We start from the raw sequence: 24,927 nt of genomic DNA on the forward strand, positions 1-24,927 counted from the left end.
CTAATCTAAAGATCCGGCGGGCTCAGCAGTCTTCTATTGTTAAATGGAAGTGGTATATTCAGAGTCGTGCGACCTTAGGGCCTGAAGGGGTGGGCCGCGTACACGAACAGGTGGCTTACCATCCCAGGTCAGGAACTCAGTTATCGGAGGAGGGGGATGGTGGCTCCAGTCAGTATGCTGAGTTGAAGGCAGTCACTTTACCACTAGATCCCCATGATCACCCTCTTCGCCTGTTTACTGATTCCTGGGCTTTGGCTAATGGACTTGTGGTATGGATGCCTGATTTGCAAAAGAACAACTGGATGATACATGACCGCCCAGTATGGGGCAAAGAGTTGTGGCAGCTGTTGTGGGATGCTTCCCACCATCGTGAGATAACCGTTTATCACGTTGATGCCCATACCAATATGGCGACTAACATGGCTCAACATAATGCAGTAGCAGATCAGCTTGCCACTATCAGCTGTGCTGATACCGTCCCCCTGGCTCGATGGGCACATGAACAGAGTGGTCATTTGGGGGAGAAGGGATCAGCTATGTGGTCCCGTACACATGCTTTATCCATCCATAAGGATGATGTCCGCATGGTCGTATGTACATGCCCAGAATGTCAGCTTGTGAAGTTCCATACCGTTCCACCTGGTCCACATGGCCGAATAAAACGGGGTGCTCACTCAGCTGCCGTCTGCCAAATTGATTACATAGGCCCCATGCTAGACTGCATGGGTAAATATTACGTCCTAGTAATGGTTGACACCTTTTTGGGCCTGGTTTTTACTTTTCCCACCAAGACGGCTGACCAAGCTAGCACTAGCCAAGGACTAAACCATTTGATTTATCGTTATGATGTTCCAGAGGAGATTCACTCTGATAATGGCTCGCACTTCTCCGGGAAAGCAATCTGAGATTGGGCAAATGACAACGGTATTTTATGGGTCCACCATATTCCTTATTACCCGCAGGCTGCTGGGTTAGTTGAACAAATGAACGGCTTACTGAAGGAACAAATTCGTTTGGAAACATCACTGGGGACCCAGAAGGGATGGTGCCATGTGCTGCAGCAGGCAGTCGACAATTTGAATCATCGCCCTTTAAAAGGAGGTACACCTTTCCACCGACTTCTTCACGCTCCTGAATTACAGCCTATTCCAGAGGAAAAACAGTCATTGCCCCCCATCCCCGAACTAGAGAATGTTGGACAAAAGGTATGGGTGGCACCACCAGGTAGTGGCCCTCCTGTAAAAGGGGAAATAGTGACACCTGCCCAGGGTAACACTCGGTGGGTAGCTATTGAGGGACAGGATGATTTAGTCTGTTTAAACACTGAACGCTTATGGTATCGTGAGTGACATGTGTCAGGCTTCTTTGTTCCAGGTTCTCCATTTTACACTCCTGGTGATCTGGCTTAACAGCTGCTTTGATGCCAGCAATTGGATTTGTAATGTCGAGGACGTTCCAAGGGAGTTCCCCGTGGGAAACACGGTCCGATGCATTACACCAAGGAAGTCCTCGGTCACCAGCCTCAAGTGCAGCTTATATAAATATGTTATTGTTCAGCATGTTTCAAAATCTGTTCGTGAGCTCCAATACCTGGGTATTGTGGCCAACAAGGATAATTTGAGCCTTGGTTGGAATCCTTTCTCATGGCTAACTGCTACATTTGGGGGAGTGGGCCACACTGTCCTCCGTTGGTTGCTCGCGTCATTGCTTACCTTTGTAATTGTTGATTTGATTTCTCTTTTTTCGCTCCCTCTGTACGCAAATACTGGTTAGGCCTCGCAAATGACAGATTGTGACCAAGGGGTGGAATGTAATGGAGGATTAAAACCATGTACCCAGATGCTTTTTGCTTATGTGGAACTGACGACACTGGGTCCACACGCAGGTCACCTTACTTTCAGAACTACCAGATGTAATTAAACTCAGCCATGGGGACTTATCTGAAGATACACTTTGAAATGGAATTCAACTGTGAGGCCCAGGGAAAGCAGTTGTCAAATGCAACACTCTGAAATTGACGAATTGGTCACAACCTGTCTTGCTCGAGAAGTTTTAATAAGTCTTTGTATCTACGAGATAAACCAGGAAATTATAACATCCTGGTTCCATAATAATTAATCTTCTAAATTGTAGAATGTAATGTTCAGTTTTGATTTTGACTGACAAATATTAGAAGGAGTAGGCGCATGATTAATTGTTTTTGGGGTATATAAGCCTGTGGTCCTGCTGCTGAAGTTTAGATTCTCCGAGGGGTGGGAACACCCCTTGTCAAGAAGGAAGAACAGCCAGAGTCCAAGCAACGTCCCGGTCGGGGGAGGTGGAGAAGCTGCTACCAGCGCCCTGACAACCTACTACAAGTGTGCAGTCGTTGCCTCGCTTCGGCAGTTGGGACCAGTCCAAGCGTTGATAAGTATAGTTGGGAAGGGCTTGCATATTGTAGTGTGAAATCAGCTTTTGAATTAGTAATAAACATTTGTATAAACTGAACTGCTCTCGGTGTGTGTGTCTATTTTCTTTCGGTAGCTCAAACACTGTGACCAATCTAAAATGAACACAATGAGAGGTATAAGTTTACCCAAGACAACTTGATAATAATTTTTTCGAGACTTGAATAAAATGGTTAAGGAGTTTTTATGGAGAGGTAAATTTTCGAGAGTAGCTTTGAATAAATTAACTTGGAAATATGAGTTAGGGGGATTACGTTTACCACATTTTCAAAATTATTATGAAGCAGCTGAACTTAAATTTATTAGTTCATTGATGGATTTGGTACGGCCTCAAAGTTGGGCCAAAATTGAGATGGCAAATATTTCTGAATTTGAAATACATCAATTTTTGTTTAGATGGAATATAAATTTGTTACAACAATATAATGTGCCTATACTAAAACATTTAATGAAGTTATGGATAAAGAAATATAAAATGATAGGCTTTCAGTGTAAATTATCGGCTTTGACTCCATTGTACAATAATCAACTTATTTCTCTTTCAATACACAATCAAAGTTTATTGCATTGGAGATTTAAAGGTGTGGAAAATTTGGGAGATTATTTTAAAGTGGGTAAATTTTTATCTTTTAATCAGATGAGGGACAGTTTTCGTATTGATAAGAACTCTTTGTTTCTCTATTATCAAATTTGATCTTTGGTAAAACGTATATTTGGTAGAGATATGATTTTACCTGAAATGACTAAATTATGACTAACTAGATTGATAAATGCACATTATGCAATGATTAACTATAATTTTTTTACATCAATTATACTTAACACCTGAAAAGTTAAAAGAAAAGTATGGTTTTCATGAATAAGATTTGTGTTTTAGATGTGGTAATACACTTGAAACTTTTTTTAATGCTGTTTGGTCATGCATACAAATACAATCTTTTTGGAAGAAACTTCAATGGTTTTTAGAATACCTGTAGAAGATTAAAATACCTGTAGAATCGACAGTATTTTTATTGGGTAGTTTTCAACCTCTGAAAGGTTTGGGATTAGATAAGTTTGAGCTTGCATTTATATATTTAGCTGTATTTGTAGTGAAAAAATGTATCGATGGTATGTGGAAAGATACAAATAAGATTGATATTAATAGATGGCATAATGAGATGAGAAATTGTTTAATAATGGAAAAAAAATACGTATTTTTCACGTGATAATTATATTTTTTTATTAAAAAGTGGTAGTCATATTCAGAATATTTACATTTCAATTTACATTGAATAGATCTTAGTATTTATTTTTAATTTTTCTTTAATTTTTTTCCATTTTCTTTCTTTATGGCTCTACTCAGGAGAGTTGGCTGAACGGGAGGGGGGGTTTCCTTTCTTTTCCTTTTTTTTCCTGCATATAAAAAAATAACATTCATGTTTATGGTTAATTGTTGTTTATGTCATATACTATTTGTTCATTTAAATAAAGTTTAAAAAATAGGAATACAAAGAGATTTTTTGACTCAGCACACACAACATGTGCGTTAAAATGCACTTGGAATAGAAAGGAATGTTTTGACAGCACACAAACCATATGCATTAGAATATATTTCGAACAGAAAGGAAGGTTTTCACTCAGCACACACAAAGTTCATAAGAACATACTTGGAAGAGGAAGGAATGTTATTACTGAGACCAGACAACATGTGCATTCGAATATTCTTCGATGAGATAGGAATGTTTGGTCTCAACACACACAAAATGTGCATTAGAATATACGTGGACTAAAATTGAATGTTTTTACTCAATACACACAACATGTTCATTAGAATATACTTGGAAGAGAAAGGAATATTTTACTCAGCACACACGTGTACTAGAATATACTTCGAATACAAAGGAAGGATTTTACTCAACACCTACAACATGTGCATTAGAATATACTGGGAATATCGCAGACTGTTTTGACCCAGCACACACAACATGTGCATTAGAATATACTTGGAATAGAAAGAAATGTTTTGACTCAGCACACACAACGTGTGAATTGAAATATACTTGCAAAAGAAAGAAATGTTTTGACTCAGCACACACATCATGTGCATTGGAATATACTGGGAATGCAAAGGAATGTTGTGATTCAGCACACACAAGATGTGCATTAGAATAAATATGGAATAGGAAGAAATGTTTTAACTCAGCACACAAAACATGTGCCTGAGAATATACTTGGAATAGCAAGGAATGTTTTAACGCAGCACACACAAGATGTGCATTAGAATATGCATGGAATATAAAGGAATGTTTTGACTCAGCACACACAACATGTGCATTAGCATATACTTGGAATACAAAAGAAAGTTTTGACTCAGCATACACCACATATGCATTAGAATATTCTTGGAATACAAAGGAATGCTTTGACTCAGCACACACAACAGGTGCATTAGAATATACTAGGAATATAAAGGAATGTTTTGATTCAGCACACACAAGATGTGCATTAGAATATACTTGGAATAGGAAGGAATATTTTGACGTGGCACACACAATGTGTGGATGAGAATATATTAGGAATAGAAAGGAATGTTTTGAAGCAGGACACACAACATGTGCCTGAGTATATACTTGGAATAGAAAGGAATGTTTTGACGCAGCACACACAAGATGTGCATTAGAATATGCAAGGAATATAAAGGAATGTTTTGACTCAGCACACACACATGTGCATTAGAATATTCTTGGAATAGAAAGGAATGCTTTGACTCAGCACACACAACATGTGCTTTAGAATAAACATGGAATAGGAAGGAATGTTCTGACTCAGCACACACAAGATATGCATTGGAATATAGTTGGAATAGAAAGGAATGATGTGACACAGCACACAAAACATGTGCCTGAGAATATACTTGGAATAGAAAGGAATGTTTTGATGCAGCACACACAAGATGTGCATTAGAATATACTTGGAATAGGAAGGAATATTTTGACGTGGCACACACATCGTGTGGATGAGAATATATTAGGAATAGAAAGGAATGTTTTGATGCAGCACACACAAGATGTGCATTAGAATATGCATGGAATATAAAGGAATATTTTGACACAGCACACACAACATGTCTATTATCATATACTTGGAATAGAAAGGAAAGTTTTGACTCAGCACACACCACATGTGCATTATAATATATGTGGAATAGAAATAAATATTTTGAATCTGCACACACAACATGTGCATTAGAATATACTTGGTATAGAAACAAATGTTTTGAATCGGCACACATGACATGTGAATTGGAATATACTTGCAAAAGAAAGAAATGTTTTGACTCAACAAACAAAACAGGTGCATTGGAAATTACTTGGAATGCAAAGGAATGTTTTGACTCAGCACACACATGATGTGCATTAGAATATACTTGGAATAGAAAGGAATGTTTTGACTCAGCACACGCAATGTGCATTCGAATATACTTGGAATATTCAGAAATGTGTTGACTCAGCGCACACAACATGTACATTAGAATATACTTGCAATAGAAAGAAATATTTTGACGCAGCACACACAACATGTGCCTTAGAATATACTTGCAATAGAAAGAAGTATTTTGACGCAGCACACACAACATGTGAATGCAAATATATTTGGAAAAGAAAGGAATGTTTTGATGCAGCACACACAAGATGTACATTCGAATATACATGGACTAGAATTGAATGTTTTTACTCAATACACACAAGATGTGCCTGAGAATATGCTTGGAATACAAAGGAATGATTTTCCTCATCACCTACAACATGTGCATTAGAATATACTTGGTATAGCACAGAATGTTTTGATCCAGCACACACAACATGTGCATTAGAATATACTTGGAATAGAAATAAATATTTTGACTCTGCACACACAACATGTGCATTAAAATGTACTTGTAATGGAAAAGAATGTTTTTACTCCGCACACACAAAATATGCAACCAAATGCCTTTGGAATAGAAAGAAATATTTTGACTCAGCACACATGACATGTGAATTGGAATATACTTGCAAAAGAAAGAAATGTTTTGACTCAGCAGACAAAAATTGTGCATTGGAAATTACTTGGAATGCAAAGGAATGTTTTGATTCAGCACACAAAATATGTGCCTGAGAATATACTTGGAATAGAAAGGAATGTTTTGACGCAGCACACACAACGTGGGGATCAGAATATATTAGGAATAGAAAGGAATGTTTTGACTCTGCGCACACAAAATTTGCAATAGAATATACTAGCAATATAAAGGAATGTTTTGACTCAGCACACACATCATGTGCATTAGAATATACTTGGAATAGAAAGGGAAATTTTGACTCAGTACACAAAACATGTGTATTAGGATAAACTTGGAATAGAAAGAAATGTTTTGACTCAGCACACACAACATATGATCAAAATATACTTAGAATATAAAGGAATGTATTGACACAGCACACACAATATGAGAATTAGAATATACATGGAATAGAAAGGAATGTTTTGACCCAGCACACAAAACAAGTATATTAGAATATATTTGGAACAGAAAGAAAGAAATGTTTTGACTCAGCACAAACAAGATGTGCCTTATAATATATTAGAAATAGTAAGGAATGTTTTGACTCAGCACACACAACATGTGAATGAGGATAAACTTGCAATAGAAAGGAATGTTTTGACTCAGCATACACAACATGTGATCTATATATACTTAGAATATAAAGGAATGTATTGACACAGCACACACAATATGAGCATTTGAATATACGTGGAAGAGAAAGGAATGTTTTGACTTCCACACATCACATGTGCATTAGTGTGTATTTGGAATAGAAAGGAATGTTTTGAGCCAGCACACAGAACAAGTGTATTTGAATATATTTGGAATAGAAAGAAATGTCTTTACTCAGCACACAAAACATGTGCATTCAAATATACTTGGAATAGAAAGGAATGTGTTGACTCAGAGCACACAACATGTGCATTAGAATATACTTGAATAGAAAGAAATATTTTGACTCAGCACACACAACGTGTGAATGAGAATATACTTGGAAAAGAAAGGAATGTTTTGATGCAGCACACACAAGATGTGCATTAGAAATGTGCAAAGATATTACAAATGCCAAAAAAAGGCACGAAGAGGCTTTGGCAGACAGTGAAAAAAAAATACAAAGGGTTTCTATAAGTACATTACAATAAAAGATTAGAGGGTGATAAAATTGGACCCCTTTTAGATAGTGAGGGTAGGCTGAGTGAGAGTCAGAGGAAATGGGGGAAATTTTGAATGATTTCTTTGTCTCAGTATTCACTAGGGAAAAAAATATTGAACCAGTTGAGGTAAAGAAAAATAGTGGTGAGGTAATGAAGCATATAAGGTTAACCGAGGAGGTAGTGATGGCTGTGTTGAAAAACATAAAGTTGGATAAATCTCTGGGACCGGACAAGATATTCTCAAGGACACTCAGGGAGGCTAGTGGACAGATAGTGGGGCCATTAACAGAAATATTTAGGATGTCACTGGCAACGGGGGTAGTGTCAAAGTTTTGGAGGGTGTAGCATGTGGTTCCGCTGTTTAAGAAAGGGTCTAAATGTAAACCTTGGAATTATAGGCCCGTGAGTCTGATGTTTGTGGTGGGCAAGTTGATAGAATGTGTTCTGAGAGATGGTATTTACAATTATTTGGAGGTACAGGGATTGCTAGGGAGTAATCAGCATGGTTTTGTCAGGGGTAGATCATGCTTGACAAACCTGATTGAGTTTTTCGAGGGGGTTACAAAAAAGGTTGATGAAGGGAAAACTGTGGATATTGTCTATTTAGATTTTAGTAAAGCTTTTGACAAACTTCCCCACAGGACATTAGGAAAATTGGTGGAGGCATTAGGTATAAATGAGGAGGTAGTGAAATGGATTCAGCAATGGTTGGATGGGAGGTGTCAGAAATTATTGGTAGAAAATTGTTTGTCCAATTGGAGGCCAGTGACTAGTGGAGTTCCTCAGGGATCGGTCCTCGGTCCACTATTGTTTGTTATATATATTAACGATCTGGAAGTCGGGGTGGAGAATTGGATAAGCAAGTTTGCGGATGATACAAAGATTGGTGGTGTTGTGGACAGTGAGGAAGATTACCATAGATTAAAAGGTGATTTAGGAAGGCTGGAGGTGTGGGCTGAGAAATGGCTGATGGAATTTAATACAGATAAGTGTGAGGTGTTACATTTTGGAAAGGCAAATCTAAATAGGTCATATGCATTAAATGGTAGGCTATTGAGATGTTCAGAGCAACAAAGGGATTTAGGAGTTGTGGTAAATAGTTCCCTCAAGGCTAATACACAGGTAGATGGTGTGGTGAAGAAGGCATTTGGAATGATGGCCTTCATAAATCGGAGTATTGAATTCAAGAGTAGGGAAGTTATGATGAAATTGTACAAGGCAATGGGGAGGCCAAATTTGGAGTACTGTGTACAGTTTTGGTCACCAAATTATAGGAAAGATATAAACAAAATAGAGAGAGTGCAGAAAAGGTTCACGAGAATGTTAAAAGGATTTCAAGGTTTGAGTTACAGGAAAAGGTTTTTTCACTGGAGCGTAGAAGATTGAGAGTGGACTTGATAGAGGTGTTTCAGATTTTAAAAGGGACAGACAGAGTAAACGTGGATAGGCTTTTTCAATTAAGAGTGGGGGAGATTCAAACTAGAGGGCATGGTTTATGATTGAAGGGGGAAAATTATAAGGGGAACATGAGGGGAAAATTCTTTACGCAAAGGGTGTGGGGATGAGGAATGAGCTTCCAACAGATGTAGTCGAGGCGGGATCATTGATTACATTTAAGGAAAGACTAGATAGTTACATGGAGAGGAGAGGACTGGAGGGTTATGGACCGGGTGCTGGTCAGTGGGACTAGGAGGGTGGGGATTTGTTACGGCATGGACTAGTAGGGCCGAGCTGCCCTGTTCTGTGCTGTAAGTGGTTATATGATTATATGGTTATATATGGAAAGGAATGTTTTGACTCAGCACACACAAAATGTGCAATAGAATATACTAGCAATATAAAGGAATGTTTTGACTCAGCACACACAACATGTGCATTAGAATATACTTGGAATAGAAAGGGAAATTTTGACTCAGCACACACAACATGTGTATTAGGATAAACTTGGAATAGAAAGGAATGTATTGACACAGCACACACAATATGAGCATTTGAATATTCGTGGAATAGAAAGGAATGTTTTGACTCAACACACATCACATGTGCATTAGAGTGTACTTGGAAAAGAAAGGAAGGTTTTGACCCAGCACACAAAACAAGTATATTAGAATATATTTGGAATAGAAAGAAATGTTTTGACTCAGCACAAAGAAGATGTGTCTTATAATATATTAGAAATTGTAAGGAATGTTTTGACTCAGCACACGCAACGTGCATTTGAATATACTTGGAATAGAATGGAATGTTTTGACTCAGCACACACAACATGTGCATTAGTATATACTTGCAATAGAAAGGAATATTTTGACTCAGCACACACAACATGTGAATGAGAATATACTTGGAAAAGAAAGGAATGTTTTGACTCAGCACACACAGTATGTGCATTAGAATATACTTGGAATAGAAAGGAATGTTTTGACGCAGCACACACAAGATGTGCATTAGAATATGCATGCAATAGAAAGGAATGTTTTGCCTTCCCACAAACAACATGTGCATTAGAATATACTAGGAATATAAAGGAATATTTTTACTCAGCACACTCAACATTTGCATTAGAATATACTTGGAATACAAATGAATGTTTTGATTCAGCACACACAAGATGTGCATTCGAATAAACATGGAATAGGAAGGAATGTTTTGACTCAGCACACACAAGATGTGCATTAGAATATACTTCGAATAGAAAGGAATGTTTTGACTCAGCACACTCAACATGTGCATTCGAATATACTTGGAATAGAAAGGAATGTTTTGACATAGCACACACAAGGTGTGCATTAGAATATATTAGGAATATCAAGGAATGTTTTGATGCAGCACACAGAAGATGTGCATAAGAATATGCATGGAATATAAAGGAAAATTTTAACTTAGTAAACAAAACATGTGTATTAGGATAAACTTGCAATAGAAAGGAATGTTTTGACACAGCATACACAACATGTGATCAATATATACTTAGAATATAAGGGAATGTATTGACACAGCACACACAATATGAGCATTAGAATATATGTGGAAGAGAAAGGAATGTTTTGACTTCCACACATCACATGTGCATTAGTGTGTATTTGGAATAGAAAGGAATGTTTTGAGCCAGCACACAGAACAAGTGTATTTGAATATATTTGGCATTGAAAGAAATGTTTTGACTCAGCACAGAAAACGTGTGCTTGAGAATATACTTGCAATAGAACGGAATGTTTTGATTCAGCACACGAAACGTGCATTTGTATATACTTGGAATACAAACAAATGATTTTACTCATCTCCTACAACATGTGCATTAGAATATACTTGCAATAGAAGGAAATATTTTGACTCAGCACACACAACATGTGAATGGGAATATACTTGGAAAAGAAAGGAATGTTTTGATGCAACACACACAAGATGTGCATTAGAATATACATGGACTAGAATTAAATGTTTTTACTCAATAGACACAACATGTGCATTAGAATAAATTTGGAGTAGAAAGGAATGTTTTTACTCACCACACACAACATGTGAATGGGAATATACTTGGAAAAGAAAGGAATGTTTTGATGCAACACACACAAGATGTGCATTAGAATATACATGGACTAGAATTAAATGTTTTTACTCAATAGACACAACATGTGCATTAGAATAAATTTGGAGTAGAAAGGAATGTTTTTACTCACCACACACAACATGTGTACTAGTATATACTTGGAATATAAACGAATGATTTTACTCATCTCCTACAACATGTGCATTAGAATATACTTGTAATAGAAAGAAATATTTTGACTCAGCACACACAACATTTGAATGGGAATAAACTTGGAAAAGAAAGGAATGTTTTGATGCAGCACACACAACATGTGCATTAGAATATACTTGGAATACAAAGGAATGATTTTACTCATCACCTACAACATGTGCATTAGAATATATTTGGTATAGCACAGAATGTTTTGACCCAGCACACACAACATGTGCATTAGAATATACTTGGAATCGAAAGTTATGTTTTTACTCAGCACTCAATACAAGTGCATTAGAATATATGTGGAATAGAAATAAATATTTTGACACTGCACATACAACATGTGCATTAGAATGTACATGGAATAGAAATAAATGTTTTGACACAGCACAAACAAGATGCGCCTTATAATATATTAGGAAAAGAAAGGAATGTTTTGACTCAGCACACACAACGTGGATTAGAATATACTTCGAATAGAATGGAATGTTTGATTCATCACAAACAACATGTGCATTAGTATATACATGAAATAGAAAGGAATGTTTTGACTCAGCACCCACAACATGTGCATTAGTATATACTTGCAATACAAAGGAATGTTTTGACTCAGCACACACAACATGTGCATTAGTATATACTTGCAATACAAAGGAATGTTTTGACTCAGCGCACACCACATGTGCATTGGAATATACTTGGAAAAGAAAGAAATGTTTTGACTCAGCACACACAAAATGTGCAATAGAATATATTTGAAATAGAAAGGAATGTTTTGACTCTGTACACACAACATGTTCTTTTGAATATTCTTGGAATAGAAATAAATGTTTTGACTCATCACAGACAACGTTCATTAGAATATACATCGAATAGAAAGGAATGTTTTGACTCAGGCCACACAACATTTGCATTGGAATATACTTGGAGTAGAAAGAAATGCTTTGGTTCAGCACAGCCAACATGTGTATTAGAATATATTTGGAATAGAAAAGAATATTGTGACTCAGCACACACAACATGTGCATTAGAATATACTTGGAGTAGAAAGGAAAGTTTTGACTCAGCACACACAAAAAGTGCCACTCAGAAAATGAGCCGATTTTTCCAACTTTCTGTCTTCTATCTCCCTGCCAGTTCTGAATCCACATAAATACCTTACCCCAATCCCATGAGCTTTGATTTTACATGCCAGTCATTTATGTGGGAACTTATTCTAGGCCTTTTGGAAATCCAGTTGCACCACATCCACTGGCTCTCACCCATCTATTTTACCTGTCACCATCTCAAAGAATTCCAATAGATTTGTCAAGCAGGATTTACCTTTTGTAAATCCATGTTGACTCTGTCCGATCCCATCTCTGCTAGTCATATGCTCCGCTATTATATCCTTAACAATGGATTCCCATCATTTTGCCCACTACAGATGTAAGGCTCACTGGCCTATAATTCCCCGCTTTTCCTCTACCCCCCTTTTTAAATAGTGGGGTAACATTAGCTACCCTCCAATCCATGGGTACTGATCCTGAGTCTATCGAATGATGGAAAATAATTCTTAAAGCATCTGCTATCTGAATGTCCACTTCTTTAAGTACCCTAGGATGTAGATTATCAGGCCCTTGGGATATATCAGCCTTCAATCCCTTCAATTTCCCCAAGACCATGTCCTTATAGATACTGATTTCATTCAGCTCCTCCCTTGCTTTAGTCTCTATGTTTCCCAAAATCCTTGGGAGGTTATTTGTATCCTCTCTTGTGAAAACAGAATTAAAGTAAGCATTTAATTGGTCTACCATTTCTTTATTCCCCATTATATATTCCCCTGATTCTGACTCCAAGGGACCAACTCTAGATTTCACCAATCTTTTCCTCTTGATGTATCTATAAAAGCTTTTGCAGTTGGTTTTTATGTTTGCCGCAAGCTTACTTTCGTAATTTATTTTTGCCCTCTTGATTAATCCCTTTGTCCTCATTTGCTGCATCTTGAACTGATCCCAGTTTTCGGATTTGGTACTTTTTTTCGCCAATTGATATGCCCTCTCTTTGGACCTAATGCTATCTCTAATTTCCCTTGTTCTCCACGGTTGAGTCACCTTTTTTGATTTATTTTTATGCCAAACCGGTAAAAACGATTTCTGCAATCCTTCCATTAGATTTTTAAATGCTTTCCTTTGTCTATCCACCGTCAACCCCCCCATAAACACCACCCAATCAATCTACTCAACTCCTGTCTCATACCATCAAAATTCCCTTTATTTAAAGTCAGGACCTTAGTTTCGGTTTTAATTTCTTCACTCTCCATGTCGAATGAGAATTCGATCATATTGTGATCGCTCCTACCCAAAGGACCTCGAACAACAAGATTGCTGATTAGCCCCTTTTCATGACATAATACCCAGTCTAAAATTACCTGCTTCTGAGTTGGTTCCTCGACATATTGGTCTAGATAACTGTTCCGAAAACATTCAAGGAATTCCTGCTCCTCAGTATTTTTACTAATTTGGCTAGTCCAATCTATATGTGAATTAAATTCTCCCATGACGACAGCTGTTGCCTTATTCCATGCTTCTCTAATTTCTATTTTTATGCCTTCCCTCACCTCTACATTACTATTTAGAAGCCTAATTACCACCCCCACTAATGTTTTCTGCCCCTTGCTGTTCCTCAGTTCTACCCATATAGATTCTGCATCTTCTGTGTTAATATCCTTCCTGTCAATCATGTCGGTCCCTTCTCTCACCATCAATGCTACCACATCCCCTTTTCTTTCTTGTCGATCTTAACTAAGTTAAGTTCCCAGGCTTGTCCACCTTGCAGCCATGTTTCTGTAATCCCAATCAAATCGGATTTGTTTGTCTCAATTTCCACAGCCAATTCAGCTCCCATGTTCCGAATGCTTCTTGCATTAAGATATAAAGCCTTCAGATTTGCTTTTTTCACCCTCCTTGCTCTTGCTGATTTTTTACTTTCACTGCCTAACCTAACTTTTCCTATTTTATATTTCCTGTCCTTTGCCCTATCATACAGGTTCCCATCCCCCTGCCAAATAGTTTAAACCACATCCGACGGCTGCACCAAACCTAGCTGCCAATATATTGACGCCTTTTGGGTTTAGGTGTAACCCATCCTTCTTGTAAAGGTCATGCCTTCCCCAAAAGAGATCGCAATGGTCCAAGAAGCCAATACCCTGTCTTTCACACCAGCCCCTCAGCCACACATTCACTTGTCTTAACCTTCTATTTTTGTGCTCAGTTGCACATGGCACAGGTAGCTATCCAGAGATCATGACCAATGCGGTCCTGTTTCTTAGCTTCGGTCCTAGCTCGCTGTAATCCTTTCTTAGTACATCCTCCCTCTTTTTATCTATGTCATTGGTACCCACATGTACTCTCCTTTCAGAATACTCTGGACCTGATTTGATATATTCCGTACACTTGCACCAGGGAGGCAGCACACCATGCGGGTATATCTATCTGGCTCACAGAATATGGCTCATAGTCTGTACCTCTGCCAATGAAGGTCCCAATGACCACTGCATTCCTTCTTACCTTTCGTACCACCGTACCAGGCTCAGTGCCAGCGACTTGATCACTGCAGCCAGCTTCTGTCAGGTCATCTCCCTCAACAGCATCCAGCACAAAATACCTGTTACTGAGATGAGTACTCACAGGTGTGCTCTCCATTTTCTAGGCATTTTTCTTCCCTCCCCTGACAGTTACCCACTTACCTGACACATCTGGTCTCGGGGAAACTATATCCCTGAAAGTTGAAACTATTAACTCCTCACTCTCCTTTACCAGCTGCAGGTCCTAAAGGTGCAGCTCCAGATCCCCAACTCGGTCCTTATGGAACTGAATCTCGGTGCACCTTATGCAGATGTGGCTATCTGCGAGGGTGGAACACACCCATGGTTCCCACATCTGACACCCAGTACAAAGCACTAAGCCCATAGGTATGACTGAGTTAAAATAATGCCGCTTACATTTCTCCTCGCCTGTTTTGGCCTAAGCCTGTTGAGGAAAATCCTGGAAGTCCCACTCCTTCTCCGTGTTGCTCGCTTGACGGGCCACTCACCTCACCTCCATTCGCCATAACGCTCACCTGACCTTCTTGTCACTTTCACCAAGCTGCTCCTCCACCGACTCACAGCCCGACTCTCTCTGAGTTCCTCCTCCGACTACCTGCCAAACCAAGTAGGTCCAAGCGGCGGAAAGCCCCCGCCTTTTATAGCTTACCTTCTCGTTACTTTGACCAAGATCGTCCTCCTCCGACTCACAGTCTGACTCTCTCCGAGTTCCTCCTCCGATTCCCAGCCGAAGCAAGAATATACATGGAATAGAAAGGAATGTTTTTACTCAGCCCACACAACATGTGTATTAGAATATACTTGGAATAGAAAGGAATGTTTTTACTCAGCACACACAACATCTGCATTCGAATTTATTTGAATAGAAATAATTTTTTTTCCAGCACACACAACATATGCATTAGAATATACTTGGAATAGGAAGGAATATACTGACTCAGCACAGACAACATTTACATTAGAATATACTTGGAATAGAAAGAAATGTTTTGACTCAGCACACACAACATGTGCATTAGAATATACTTGGAATAGAAATGAATGATTTTAATCAGCACACACAAAATGTGCTTGAGAATAAATTTGGAATAGAAAGAAATGTTTTTACTCAGCACACACAACATGTACATTAGAATATCCTTGGAATAGAAAGAAATGTTTTGACCCAGCACGCACAACATTTGCATTGGAATATACTTGGAATAGAGAAATGTTTTCACCTAGCAGTTACATCTTGTGCATCAGAATATATAGTTGGAATAGAAAGGAATGTTTGGACTCTTGACACACAAATGTCCATTGGAATATACATGGAATACAAAGAAATGCTTTGTATCATCTCACACATGTGCATCAGAATACATTTGGAATAGAAAGAAATGCTTTTACTCAGCGCACACAACATGAACATTAGAATATCCTTGGAATGGAAAGGAATGTTTTGCCTCAGCACACACGACATGTCCATTGAAATATACTTGAAATACAAAGAAATGTTAAGACTTAGCACATACAACATGTGCATTAGAATATACTTGGAATAGAAAGAAATGTTTTCACCTAGCAGACACATCCTGTGCATCAGAATATTTACATGGAATATAAAGAAATGTTTTGACTCAGCTCACACAACATGTACATTAGAGTTAACTGGGAATAAGAAGGATTCTTTTGACTCAGCACACACAACATGTATATTAGACTATATTTGGAATAGAAAGGAAAGTATTCACTCAGCACACACAACATGTATATTACAATACACTTGGATAAGAAAGGAAAGTTTTCACTCAGCACATACAACATGTGCATTAGAATATAGTTGGAAAAGAAAGGAATGTTTTTACTCAGCACAGACAACACATGCATTAGTATATACTTGGAATAGAAAGAAATGTTTTGACTCAGCAGACACATCCTGTGCATCGGAATATATAGTTGGAATAGAAAGGAATGTTTGGACTCTTGACACAAAAAATGTCCATTGGAATATACATGGAATACAAAGAAATGCTTTCTATCTTCTCACACAATGTGCATTAGAATATATCTTGAATAGAAATGAATGATTTTAGTCAGCACACACAAAATGTGCTTGAGAATACATTTGGAATAGAAAGAAATGTTTTTACTCAGCGCACACAACATGTGCATGGGAATATACTTGGAATAGAAATTTTTTTTTTCGCCTAGCAGACACATGCTGTGCATCAGAATATATGCTTGCAATAGAAAGGAATGTTTTGACTCAGCATACACAACATGTGATCAATATATACTTAGAATATAAGGGAATGTATTGACACAGCACACACAATATGAGCATTAGAATATATGTGGAAGAGAAAGGAATGTTTTGACTTCCACACATCACATGTGCATTAGTGTGTATTTGGAATAGAAAGGAATGTTTTGAGCCAGCACACAGAACAAGTGTATTTGAATATATTTGGCATTGAAAGAAATGTTTTGACTCAGCACAGAAAACGTGTGCTTGAGAATATACTTGCAATAGAACGGAATGTTTTGATTCAGCACACGAAACGTGCATTTGTATATACTTGGAATACAAACAAATGATTTTACTCATCTCCTACAACATGTGCATTAGAATATACTTGCAATAGAAGGAAATATTTTGACTCAGCACACACAACATGTGAATGGGAATATACTTGGAAAAGAAAGGAATGTTTTGATGCAACACACACAAGATGTGCATTAGAATATACATGGACTAGAATTAAATGTTTTTACTCAATAGACACAACATGTGCATTAGAATAAATTTGGAGTAGAAAGGAATGTTTTTACTCACCACACACAACATGTGAATGGGAATATACTTGGAAAAGAAAGGAATGTTTTGATGCAACACACACAAGATGTGCATTAGAATATACATGGACTAGAATTAAATGTTTTTACTCAATAGACACAACATGTGCATTAGAATAAATTTGGAGTAGAAAGGAATGTTTTTACTCACCACACACAACATGTGTACTAGTATATACTTGGAATATAAACGAATGATTTTACTCATCTCCTACAACATGTGCATTAGAATATACTTGTAATAGAAAGAAATATTTTGACTCAGCACACACAACATTTGAATGGGAATAAACTTGGAAAAGAAAGGAATGTTTTGATGCAGCACACACAACATGTGCATTAGAATATAATTGGAATACAAAGGAATGATTTTACTCATCACCTACAACATGTGCATTAGAATATATTTGGTATAGCACAGAATGTTTTGACCCAGCACACACAACATGTGCATTAGAATATACTTGGAATCGAAAGTTATGTTTTTACTCAGCACTCAATACAAGTGCATTAGAATATATGTGGAATAGAAATAAATATTTTGACACTGCACATACAACATGTGCATTAGAATGTACATGGAATAGAAATAAATGTTTTGACACAGCACAAACAAGATGCGCCTTATAATATATTAGGAAAAGAAAGGAATGTTTTGACTCAGCACACACAACGTGGATTAGAATATACTTCGAATAGAATGGAATGTTTGATTCATCACACACAACATGTGCATTAGTATATACATGAAATAGAAAGGAATGTTTTGACTCAGCACCCACAACATGTGCATTAGTATATACTTGCAATACAAAGGAATGTTTTGACTCAGCACACACAACATGTGCATTAGTATATACTTGCAATACAAAGGAATGTTTTGACTCAGCGCACACCACATGTGCATTGGAATATACTTGGAAAAGAAAGAAATGTTTTGACTCAGCACACACAAAATGTGCAATAGAATATATTTGAAATAGAAAGGAATGTTTTGACTCTGTACACACAACATGTTCTTTTGAATATTCTTGGAATAGAAATAAATGTTTTGACTCATCACAGACAACGTTCATTAGAATATACATCGAATAGAAAGGAATGTTTTGACTCAGGCCACACAACATTTGCATTGGAATATACTTGGAGTAGAAAGAAATGCTTTGGTTCAGCACAGCCAACATGTGTATTAGAATATATTTGGAATAGAAAAGAATATTGTGACTCAGCACACACAACATGTGCATTAGAATATACTTGGAGTAGAAAGGAAAGTTTTGACTCAGCACACACAAAAAGTGCCACTCAGAAAATGAGCCGATTTTTCCAACTTTCTGTCTTCTATCTCCCTGCCAGTTCTGAATCCACATAAATACCTTACCCCAATCCCATGAGCTTTGATTTTACATGCCAGTCATTTATGTGGGAACTTATTCTAGGCCTTTTGGAAATCCAGTTGCACCACATCCACTGGCTCTCACCCATCTATTTTACCTGTCACCATCTCAAAGAATTCCAATAGATTTGTCAAGCAGGATTTACCTTTTGTAAATCCATGTTGACTCTGTCCGATCCCATCTCTGCTAGTCATATGCTCCGCTATTATATCCTTAACAATGGATTCCCATCATTTTGCCCACTACAGATGTAAGGCTCACTGGCCTATAATTCCCCGCTTTTCCTCTACCCCCCTTTTTAAATAGTGGGGTAACATTAGCTACCCTCCAATCCATGGGTACTGATCCTGAGTCTATCGAATGATGGAAAATAATTCTTAAAGCATCTGCTATCTGAATGTCCACTTCTTTAAGTACCCTAGGATGTAGATTATCAGGCCCTTGGGATATATCAGCCTTCAATCCCTTCAATTTCCCCAAGACCATGTCCTTATAGATACTGATTTCATTCAGCTCCTCCCTTGCTTTAGTCTCTATGTTTCCCAAAATCCTTGGGAGGTTATTTGTATCCTCTCTTGTGAAAACAGAATTAAAGTAAGCATTTAATTGGTCTACCATTTCTTTATTCCCCATTATATATTCCCCTGATTCTGACTCCAAGGGACCAACTCTAGATTTCACCAATCTTTTCCTCTTGATGTATCTATAAAAGCTTTTGCAGTTGGTTTTTATGTTTGCCGCAAGCTTACTTTCGTAATTTATTTTTGCCCTCTTGATTAATCCCTTTGTCCTCATTTGCTGCATCTTGAACTGATCCCAGTTTTCGGATTTGGTACTTTTTTTCGCCAATTGATATGCCCTCTCTTTGGACCTAATGCTATCTCTAATTTCCCTTGTTCTCCACGGTTGAGTCACCTTTTTTGATTTATTTTTATGCCAAACCGGTAAAAACGATTTCTGCAATCCTTCCATTAGATTTTTAAATGCTTTCCTTTGTCTATCCACCGTCAACCCCCCCATAAACACCACCCAATCAATCTACTCAACTCCTGTCTCATACCATCAAAATTCCCTTTATTTAAAGTCAGGACCTTAGTTTCGGTTTTAATTTCTTCACTCTCCATGTCGAATGAGAATTCGATCATATTGTGATCGCTCCTACCCAAAGGACCTCGAACAACAAGATTGCTGATTAGCCCCTTTTCATGACATAATACCCAGTCTAAAATTACCTGCTTCTGAGTTGGTTCCTCGACATATTGGTCTAGATAACTGTTCCGAAAACATTCAAGGAATTCCTGCTCCTCAGTATTTTTACTAATTTGGCTAGTCCAATCTATATGTGAATTAAATTCTCCCATGACGACAGCTGTTGCCTTATTCCATGCTTCTCTAATTTCTATTTTTATGCCTTCCCTCACCTCTACATTACTATTTAGAAGCCTAATTACCACCCCCACTAATGTTTTCTGCCCCTTGCTGTTCCTCAGTTCTACCCATATAGATTCTGCATCTTCTGTGTTAATATCCTTCCTGTCAATCATGTCGGTCCCTTCTCTCACCATCAATGCTACCACATCCCCTTTTCTTTCTTGTCGATCTTAACTAAGTTAAGTTCCCAGGCTTGTCCACCTTGCAGCCATGTTTCTGTAATCCCAATCAAATCGGATTTGTTTGTCTCAATTTCCACAGCCAATTCAGCTCCCATGTTCCGAATGCTTCTTGCATTAAGATATAAAGCCTTCAGATTTGCTTTTTTCACCCTCCTTGCTCTTGCTGATTTTTTACTTTCACTGCCTAACCTAACTTTTCCTATTTTATATTTCCTGTCCTTTGCCCTATCATACAGGTTCCCATCCCCCTGCCAAATAGTTTAAACCACATCCGACGGCTGCACCAAACCTAGCTGCCAATATATTGACGCCTTTTGGGTTTAGGTGTAACCCATCCTTCTTGTAAAGGTCATGCCTTCCCCAAAAGAGATCGCAATGGTCCAAGAAGCCAATACCCTGTCTTTCACACCAGCCCCTCAGCCACACATTCACTTGTCTTAACCTTCTATTTTTGTGCTCAGTTGCACATGGCACAGGTAGCTATCCAGAGATCATGACCAATGCGGTCCTGTTTCTTAGCTTCGGTCCTAGCTCGCTGTAATCCTTTCTTAGTACATCCTCCCTCTTTTTATCTATGTCATTGGTACCCACATGTACTCTCCTTTCAGAATACTCTGGACCTGATTTGATATATTCCGTACACTTGCACCAGGGAGGCAGCACACCATGCGGGTATATCTATCTGGCTCACAGAATATGGCTCATAGTCTGTACCTCTGCCAATGAAGGTCCCAATGACCACTGCATTCCTTCTTACCTTTCGTACCACCGTACCAGGCTCAGTGCCAGCGACTTGATCACTGCAGCCAGCTTCTGTCAGGTCATCTCCCTCAACAGCATCCAGCACAAAATACCTGTTACTGAGATGAGTACTCACAGGTGTGCTCTCCATTTTCTAGGCATTTTTCTTCCCTCCCCTGACAGTTACCCACTTACCTGACACATCTGGTCTCGGGGAAACTATATCCCTGAAAGTTGAAACTATTAACTCCTCACTCTCCTTTACCAGCTGCAGGTCCTAAAGGTGCAGCTCCAGATCCCCAACTCGGTCCTTATGGAACTGAATCTCGGTGCACCTTATGCAGATGTGGCTATCTGCGAGGGTGGAACACACCCATGGTTCCCACATCTGACACCCAGTACAAAGCACTAAGCCCATAGGTATGACTGAGTTAAAATAATGCCGCTTACATTTCTCCTCGCCTGTTTTGGCCTAAGCCTGTTGAGGAAAATCCTGGAAGTCCCACTCCTTCTCCGTGTTGCTCGCTTGACGGGCCACTCACCTCACCTCCATTCGCCATAACGCTCACCTGACCTTCTTGTCACTTTCACCAAGCTGCTCCTCCACCGACTCACAGCCCGACTCTCTCTGAGTTCCTCCTCCGACTACCTGCCAAACCAAGTAGGTCCAAGCGGCGGAAAGCCCCCGCCTTTTATAGCTTACCTTCTCGTTACTTTGACCAAGATCGTCCTCCTCCGACTCACAGTCTGACTCTCTCCGAGTTCCTCCTCCGATTCCCAGCCGAAGCAAGAATATACATGGAATAGAAAGGAATGTTTTTACTCAGCCCACACAACATGTGTATTAGAATATACTTGGAATAGAAAGGAATGTTTTTACTCAGCACACACAACATCTGCATTCGAATTTATTTGAATAGAAATAATTTTTTTTCCAGCACACACAACATATGCATTAGAATATACTTGGAATAGGAAGGAATATACTGACTCAGCACAGACAACATTTACATTAGAATATACTTGGAATAGAAAGAAATGTTTTGACTCAGCACACACAACATGTGCATTAGAATATACTTGGAATAGAAAGGAATGTTTTGACTCAGCACACACAACATGTGTATTAGAATATACTAGGAATATAAAGGAATATTTTACTCAGCACACACAACATGTGCATTGGATTATGCTAGGAATGCAAAGGAATGTTGTGATTCAGCTCACACAAGATGTGCATTAGAATAAACATGGAATACGAAGGAATGTTTTGACTCAGCACACACACCATGTGCATTAGAATATTCTTGTAATAGAAGGGAATGCTTTGACTCAGCACACACAACATGTGCATAGAATATACTTGGAATAGAAAGGAATGTTTTGACACAGCACACACAAGTTGTGCATTAGAATATATTAGGAATAGAAAGGAATGTTTTGACACAGCACACACAACATGTGCATTAGCATATACTTGGAATAGGAAGGAATATACTGACTCAGCACAGACAACATTTACATTAGAATATACTTGGAATAGAAATAAATGTTTTGACTCAGCACACACAACATGTGCATTAGAATATACTTGGAATAGAAAGGAATGTTTTGACTCAGCACACACAACATGTGTATTAGAATATACTAGGAATATAAAGGAATATTTTACTCAGCACACACAACATGTGCATTGGATTATGCTAGGAATGCAAAGGAATGTTGTGATTCAGCTCACACAAGATGTGCATTAGAATAAACATGGAATACGAAGGAATGTTTTGACTCAGCACACACACCATGTGCATTAGAATATTCTTGTAATAGAAGGGAATGCTTTGACTCAGCACACACAACATGTGCATAGAATATACTTGGAATAGAAAGGAATGTTTTGACACAGCACACACAAGTTGTGCATTAGAATATATTAGGAATAGAAAGGAATGTTTTGACACAGCACACACAACATGTGCATTAGCATATACTTGGAATAGGAAGGAATGTTTTGACTCAGCACACACAAGATGTGCATGAGAATATACTTGGAATAGAATAGAATGTTTTGACTCAGCACACACAACATGTGTAATGGAATAGACTTGGAATAGAGAGGAATGTTTTGACGTAGAACACACAATATGAGCATAAGTATATACGTGGAATAGAAAGGAATGTTTTGACCCATCGCACAAATCAAGTGTATTAGAATATATTGGGAATAGACAGAAATGTTTTGACTCAGCACATGCAACGTGCATTCAAATATACTTGGAATAGAAAGCAAAATTTTGACTCAGTAAACAAAACTTGTGTTTTAGGATAAACTTGGAATAGAAAGGAATATTTTGACTCTGCACACACAACATGAGATCAAAATATACTTATAATATAAAGGAATGTATTGACGCAGCACACACAATATGAGCATAAGTATATACTTGGAAGAGAATGAAATGTTTTGACTCAGCACACACAAGATGTGCATTAGAATATACTTAGATTAGAAAGGAATGTATTGAGACAGAACACACATGATGTGCATTATAATATCTTTCTTTGGCTTGGCTTTGCGGACGAAGATTTATGGAGGGGGTAAAAAGTCCACGTCAGCTGCAGGCTCGTTTGTGGCTGACAAGTCCGATGCGGGACAGGCAGAAACGGTTGCAGCGGTTGCAAGGGAAAATTGGTTGGTTGGGGTTGGGTGTTGGGTTTTTCCTCCTTTGCCTTTTGTCAGTGAGGTGGGCTCTGCGGTCTTCTTCAAAGGAGGTTGCTGCCCGCCAAACTGTGAGGCGCCAAGATGCACGGTTTGAGGCGTTATCAGCCCACTGGCGGTGGTCAATGTGGCAGGCACCAAGAGATTTCTTTAGGCAGTCCTTGTACCTTTTCTTTGGTGCACCTCTGTCACGGTGGCCAGTGGAGAGCTCGCCATATAACACGATCTTGGGAAGGCGATGGTCCTCCATTCTGGAGACGTGACCCATCCAGCGCAGCTGGATCTTCAGCAGCGTGGACTCGATGCTGTCGACCTCTGCCATCTCGAGTACTTCGACGTTAGGGATGAAAGCGCTCCAATGGATGTTGAAGATGGAGCGGAGACAACGCTGGTGGAAGCGTTCTAGGAGCCGTAGGTGGTGCCGGTAGAGGACCCATGATTCGGAGCCGAACAGGAGTGTGGGTATGACAACGGCTCTGTATACGCTTATCTTTGTGCGGTTTTTCAGTTGGTTGTTTTTCCAGACTCTTTTGTGTAGTCTTCCAAAGGCGCTATTTGCCTTGGCGAGTCTGTTGTCTATCTCATTGTCGATCCTTGCATCTGATGAAATGGTGCAGCCGA

The 24,927-nt window shown here is 38.5% G+C and overlaps 1 protein-coding gene across 1 annotated transcript in view; it reads right to left on the minus strand.

The window, feature by feature from the left end:
* Positions 1-3,708: 3,708 nt before the first annotated feature.
* Positions 3,709-24,927, minus strand: part of LOC138753087 (uncharacterized) — a 967,433-nt gene continuing 946,214 nt past the window's right edge. Inside the window, exons 6-8 of the mRNA XM_069915678.1 lie at positions 22,294-22,358; positions 15,651-15,715; positions 3,709-3,842 (exon numbers count right to left, since the gene is read on the minus strand). Of these exons, the coding sequence (XP_069771779.1) occupies positions 3,785-3,842; positions 15,651-15,715; positions 22,294-22,358 (188 nt within the window). The 3' untranslated portion in view covers positions 3,709-3,784. The remainder of the gene's footprint in view (positions 3,843-15,650; positions 15,716-22,293; positions 22,359-24,927) is intronic.

The sequence above is a fragment of the Narcine bancroftii genome, chromosome 2 (genome assembly GCF_036971445.1).
Source record: "Narcine bancroftii isolate sNarBan1 chromosome 2, sNarBan1.hap1, whole genome shotgun sequence".
NCBI classification, from domain to species: Eukaryota; Metazoa; Chordata; class Chondrichthyes; order Torpediniformes; family Narcinidae; genus Narcine; species Narcine bancroftii.